The sequence below is a fragment of the Anthonomus grandis genome, chromosome 3, assembly GCF_022605725.1.
Source record: "Anthonomus grandis grandis chromosome 3, icAntGran1.3, whole genome shotgun sequence".
Classification (NCBI taxonomy): domain Eukaryota; kingdom Metazoa; phylum Arthropoda; class Insecta; order Coleoptera; family Curculionidae; genus Anthonomus; species Anthonomus grandis.
In genome coordinates this window covers 32,943,636-32,950,476 of record NC_065548.1, presented here as the reverse complement: position 1 = coordinate 32,950,476, position 6,841 = coordinate 32,943,636, and the positions used below count along the sequence as shown (strand labels likewise).

At 32.4% G+C, this 6,841-nt stretch overlaps 1 protein-coding gene across 3 annotated transcripts in view; it reads left to right on the top strand.

The window, feature by feature from the left end:
- The window catches only part of LOC126734046 (influenza virus NS1A-binding protein homolog), a 134,289-nt gene that overhangs the window by 63,088 nt on the left and 64,360 nt on the right, over positions 1-6,841 (top strand). For all 3 annotated transcript variants that reach the window (XM_050437564.1, XM_050437563.1, XM_050437565.1), the window contains 3 exons: positions 4,649-4,825; positions 4,885-5,128; positions 5,193-5,457. In XM_050437564.1, the coding sequence (XP_050293521.1) occupies positions 4,649-4,825; positions 4,885-5,128; positions 5,193-5,457 (686 nt within the window). The remainder of the gene's footprint in view (positions 1-4,648; positions 4,826-4,884; positions 5,129-5,192; positions 5,458-6,841) is intronic.

The window sequence follows — 6,841 nt, the reverse complement described above, 5'->3', positions numbered from 1 at the left end:
AATGGAATAATAATTAAAAGCATTCTAAATACTTTCCATTCCCTTTTTAATGTAAGCCAAAATGAAAAACATACAGTTTCACTCCACTCATTCTCAACATGTTTTGGACACAGCAGTCTTGATAATCAAGGGGACAGTAAAAAGAATTGGCTGTGAACAAAGAAACAAAAAAAGGACATTAAATATCTTAAAATAACACGGATAAACAATAAAACCAAATTTTCGATATAACGTAAACCCGCATCCACAGACAGTAACCATGCCTTACAATTCCAACCAACCTAATAACCAACAATTCGCGGCTTTCCATTCTTACCTTACTAGACTTTTCTCGATTCCGCCTGGGTAAAGTTGACTTCAACACAGAGTTAAACAATATAAAACAAATAGCTTCAAACAATCATTTTTTTAAACAAAAATTTTAAAGCCAAACAACCAAAGGACCTAAAATATTTTGCTATTCCTCTTTTGGGTTCGATTTCATATCAAATTAAACACATATTTCATTTATACAATATCATGATAACTTTAAAACTAGACATACATTGAGATCATTTATTGTCAACTGTAATGACGAAGGCTCTTGTCCCCGAGAACTAAAATCAGGAATTTATCAGATAAGGTGCTCAAGTAAGAATTGCATTTTACACACCGATAGAAGATTTGCTACAAATATCGGTGAACATTGTAGAGAGAGAACATTGGAGATTGTAAAGAGAACAATAACTGAAATATTTGCCCTACAGGCATTAAATATAACTTTTCCAGACATGTTTATCTTAATAATCACGGTTTTAAACAAGCTACTGACTCAAAGCTTTAACATTTCTGCCACAAAAGAAATAAACTTGATTTGTTGGAAATACTAGAAATAAATAAAGCTACACAAAACAACAATCCGTAGTGTGTTAATGATCAAAATACGTTATTCTTGTACTCAATTTTTTTCATTCACTGTGTTTTAACTCTTCATAGTCTTTTAATACATTGTTTTTGCCTTTTACAATTTCCTATTATATACCACTCATTGCATTACTTTACAATTTACTAGACATTGGGTTAGCCGCGTCATTTATTATATTGCTTGGCACTTTTTGGACTTCTCAACATATATATTACGTAGGTTTGAGTTCAATATTTTTGGAACATACTATTTATTCCATCACATCAGTTTTAAGGGAAATATTGGAGGAAGAAATTTAATCTTTTAAGGAATTATTATTGTATTAAAATTGCTTTTATAATAATAATTAGTCACATCTTTCATCAATTTCTCTCTAAAACTTCAAATTTTTCTTGCTTCTTGTGTCTTTGTTCACGATCTTTTATTATCTCCCTGATGATGGACACTACTGTGTAAAACATGTTATAACAATGTCAATGTTACGTTTAATTAATTTAAATATTAATTTAAAATAATTTAAATATATAACAATCTCAATATTCTATTTCACCCATAAAATGGTGAAACTTATAAATCGATAGTACCATTCCCTTGCTCTGAGCGCATAGATGTCATTGAATATTGGCTATTTAGGAATGGTTTTAGGAACTTACTCAGAATCTTATGGAATTCACCGTTAGTTTATAATTTTCGTTAACAATATTATTTGTAATTTTGAAGTAACTATAAGCTAATTCAGCTTTTCTCTCTTTAACTTAGCAGAGTGCAGGTTACCCATGCTTGGGAATGTCTGAACATTTCATTAGACGTTTATATTTGATGTTAGTGGTGCTCATTGCCCTGTATCCTTATTATGGTGACATTAGCGGCCGGCATGACGTTGACGGATTGCGGGCAGGTAGTCAGATCAGATGTAATTACTATAGCTATATTTAAGCGGCTATAGGCGCCTTTAAGACATCTCATTCGAGCGATCAAGTCATGACGTCACCATATAAGGCGCTTTAAGCGTTTGTTTGCGGTCTCCCGAGACCGCTAATAAACTTGATATGTCAAAGTCAGAGAGAACATTCAGATACAAACATTAATAAACAATAAATATTGATATCAATTTTTTGATATTTTTTTAGAGTTGAGAAGCAATATATTTCTTAGTATTAGTTTTAATTTATTTAATATATTAATGTATATGAGATAGTTAAGACATCCAAACCAAATAAAAATGCAGAAAAGAATAAATTATCAAGAGCGAATAGATTTGCAAAAAATACAGTGAAGAACGTAAAGGTGAGGTTGCACCTTTTTTTTAAATTGATTTTTGATTAGTTTGTGTTTGTTTCTGTGGAAAAAAAAGTATGAGTAAGGTTATGTTTACGCTAGTAAATTTTTTGTTTATTGTATTTTCTCTTGGGCAAATGTTTGCCCTTTATAAACGTTTTCAGGGCGAAATTAATTTTTATTTTGTTACGATCTAGATCTGATCCTAAAAATCTATAAGATCGGACTTAGACTCAAAACGTTTTGAAAACTTAGACAAATGGGTATTTTCATGGTTTAGGTCAGTCTTCAAAACGAATTCAATACCGATGAAAGGTATAGCTAATATTTAGATTCTGACAGCTGTTAGACATGACGCAATTCGAGCGCAACCATATGATGACGTAACGCTTAAGATATGGTAAGGCGCTTACTCGATAAAATATGGCTTATATTTTTAATAAGCGTGTTTTCACAACAATGTAGATTCGCCGGACTTATTTAATTATTTTAGGATATTTCAGTATTAATATTTGTCTTAAATTTTAATAATTATAGTGTCATTTATGATAAAGACAGTCAATTTGATTGTCTGGAAGCGTCACGCTTATGTGGGAGACTCGAGAAATCCTTATTTTTTTAATATTAAATTTGTTTTTATTTATTTATACTGTCATTTTCTGAGTTTTGGTGAATCTACATGTGGGTTCCTTTGTTAATGAGACCACGTTTAGCGTTCTTTCTGATCTGAACAGCCGACCGATGAAGTTGGCTGAAGCCATATTTTGTGCAGGTCCATATATTTTCGGGCTTCTTTTTTAAAATAAGAAGGGGTCATCCACAGGCGAGGTGAGTACCACGGGTATCACTTTAAATTTAATCCTTTCGTTGTTTTTTTAATTTGTTTTAATTTTTTTTTTATGTCGTATGTGTAATGTCAGACACTTGGTTCTGAAGCATGAGGTAATTTGCAGTATTTAATCAGTATTAAAATGAATTATTGAAATGTACTAAACTCACCTCTCACTGAAGGTGCTTGAGTTACCTAGAGGTACAAAGGGGGCAATCGAGTGATACCAAGTAGGTTCCAGACTACGAGGAAAAAAAGGTACCAAATAAAGTGTTACCTTATTTGTTAAGCAAACTTATTTATCCCACTGTCTCTACACACGGGGGTATGTTGGTAGGTCAGTGGGTTAACCTTGTAAATCATGTGTGGCGCCCAATGCACCACCTTTTTGAGATCCACACCCTACCAACACAATCTTGGCATATAGGGGGTTAACTGTAAACCCCCCAAGCCAACCCATACAAGCTAGTCAGCGTGTCTCATCGAAGCTGCATATTTGTATGGTGTAACCAAAGGTTACACTGTTAATAGAATTAAAGAGTTGAGAGAGACTATGGTTTTCATTTTACCTTAACCTACGACTCCACTTCAAGTATGGGCTATTTTTTCACTACATTTTTAGTGTTATACTTCTTAGACAAATTTTATTTTTTTCTCATAACACTGTCAATCGTCGATACTGATCCAATACGAATCCAACGATATACCATGAGGTTCGTACACAACATCCTCAGAAATTAAACGTTTGGGTTTGTATTTTCGACTATACGCAATTGGACCATTTTTCTTACCAAGAAATTTAAATGGAGATACTTATCTAGGCTGATTGAAATTATGGAAAACGGCCAATGTTGCCATTAAGAAAATTTCATATTTCAGCAAGACTGAGCTTTTCCTATCACCCGATTTATCTTCTTGATTTCTATTTAAGGGGGCATCTGTAATGGAAAATGCATTTCACCCTATCTGAATACTAAAGACATTTACTGAACCGCATCACTAATGAATGGCATTGGAAAGTTGCTGGATGGCGGCTTGGTGTTTTTATCATGCTCGGCAAGTCATTTGACACTGTTCCACAGATAAAGTTTTTTGAAGTCATTATAGGGTGAGGAGAACTGTAATAACTTAAATGAAAAATGATTTACAAAATAGACTACATTCTATTCTTAAAATAAAAATAACCAACGAGTCATTATTTTATGACTTAAGTCATTTATTTATGACAACATGACTGTTTAATGGTGCTAACTGGGATTAAGCCAAACAACACCCTTTACTATTATTTTCATATTTTTATCCCATTATTCCCATATTATCCTAGAAAAAAGCCATCATGTAAAAATTATACTAAAAAAAAAACTTATTAACATGTCCCCCTAAAAACAAAATTATGCGCCTCCGAGGATTTAAAAATTTGTACGTTCAAAGCACTAAACCTTGCTGGACTGTTTCCTATGAGTCATCCTATATATTTTTGAATAAATATGTTTTAATACTAGTAAAACAAGTAAGATACAAAATAATAGGGAACGATTTTGCCCTGATTGATTGTTTGCCAAATTGTTTGAATAATTGCCCTGTTTGAAAAAAAAAGTCCTTTTCCGTTAGCGATTGGTTTGACCTTTATTTTTCAGGTTAAAGCAGTATTCCTTGCCGCCAGCCTCCTAAAGATGGATCGCGTTGTGAAAATATGCGCCAAACATTTAATCAAACATCTCTCAGTGGATAACTGTGTTGAAATCCGTTCTTTACCGGGTATAGCGAAAAACAAGGATTTCATACAACAAATCGATAACTTTATCTCAAAAAATGTAAGTCTTTGTTTTAGTTATTTTACTTATCAACCATTATTATCTAACTTTTGTACTAGTTTTCTGAAATTGTGAAAGGCAACAACCTACTCAATATTCACTGCGCCAAAATCGAAGTTCTGAATCAATCAAAAGAAGAGATGTCGTTTGTAAATCCTAGTTCTCTATGTCGATTAGTGCTTGAATGGATTAAGAAACAAATGGCTGAAGGGGCAATGAGTAAAGATAATTTAGCCGAGAAAACTTTCATGTTATATTTGGCTATTGATAATAGTTTGCAAGATTGTATGACATTACCTTCAGGTAATATTTATTGTTTTAATCGTTGTTTACGATTGGTGATTTGATTGAATTCCGTATTTTTCAGGTGACGTGAGCGATACGGAAATCGTACAGGACTATAAAAAACTTTCCCTCAAAAATCCTACAGGGAATAAAGTAAACAAAAAGAAGTTTTTGGGTCAACCCTCAAAACCAAGGGTGTTGATCTATAATCGGGAAATTGGGGAAGAGTTGGAGAGTGAAATCGAGCCAGATTGGAACTTGATCGCTTGTGAGATTGTTGGAGAACATAGTTTTTTGGCTCTGGTTACTTTGGCAGGCAAATTAGCAAACTTATCCATACAGTTAAGGTAAGGTATACATTGAAGTAGTCATATTTAATTTCATTTTTAATGAGCAGCTTAAATATGTATCGAGGAAAAATTTATTTAAAAATTAAATATTGATTTCTGGCAGAAATATTCGAATTCGTCCCTTGATATGTCTTGTTTTGCAACAGTAAAAGGTATATTTACAAATCATTGCGTTAAAAAGAAGTGTTAACATAAACCTTAATTTTTAAAACAAGATAATATTTGTTAGAATTCAAGTGGAATGTGTGTCAAATTCTCTGTATATTCTATGATCCATATTTACATAAAGAATATGTGTCCCATTTTTATTGTAATTGCGGGGTAGCTAGGTTATTTTTGAAGATTAAACTTTTGACAAACCTTCCACCTGTTTTTTGTGAATACTAATAATGCTGCAAATAAATTAAGCTAACTTGTTTTGTCTCTGAAATTAGCACAGGATGAAAACGAAAATTTCACTTTTGTGTCACGTCATTTTTTTTGGTTCTGAGAGGACATTTAGAACTTAATGCCAAATGTGCTCCATTAGATGGTTTGAAAAATGATGATTTGGAAAATCCAGAAATATCGATTTGAAATTGAGCAATTGGCACTTCAATCAATTCTACTATGCAATGGATTTTAACAAAAATTCTTGCCAAAAAATAATGCCAGGTCGCATTATTTCATGTAAGGGCGACGTCATTTGGTCGCTGCGATTTATTGATTTAACAACATCTTTTGGGATCTCAAGAATACCGCAGAGCAGAGCTAAAATAGACGATCAGACGCAAAATGATGAACATTGGTTCTGAAAATGCATTGTCAACAATAGTTCTTAGATATAGTTATAGATCCCCACATTTATATACAGATCAATTCTTAGTAATATTTGACTTAAAGAGCGAATATATTTCAGAATAATCTCAACACGTTGGCTGCCGTTATATTTTTAAATTGGTCTCATTAGCCAACTTTTTTCTCTTTTAAAGATCAGTTTTATGTCCGACGTCGAAGTGCTGAACTGAGTCGCTTAACTTATAACTAACGTATAAGCGAATAGTAAGTAAAAATCTGATGTAATAAAAGACATTTTATCAACTTAAACTTTGGTAGGTCAAATGGCTGCCTCATAGTGTCATAAATTATTTTAGATAGCAAACATATTGCTTCGCTAAAAAAAATTCATGCAAGTTGAAGCGACTCACCAGTAAAAATATATAGTAATAAACCAAATATATTTTTTTTAATATTCATCTGTTATTTGCGAGAAAAGAACTAACGCTATTTTGAAATTCTTCCCAAAAGTTTTTGCAGTATATTATTTGACCTATTTATTTTACTAGTATTTTTTGCAGTACCTGGTACAAAACTAACACTGCAGTAAAATGGTGTAAACGCT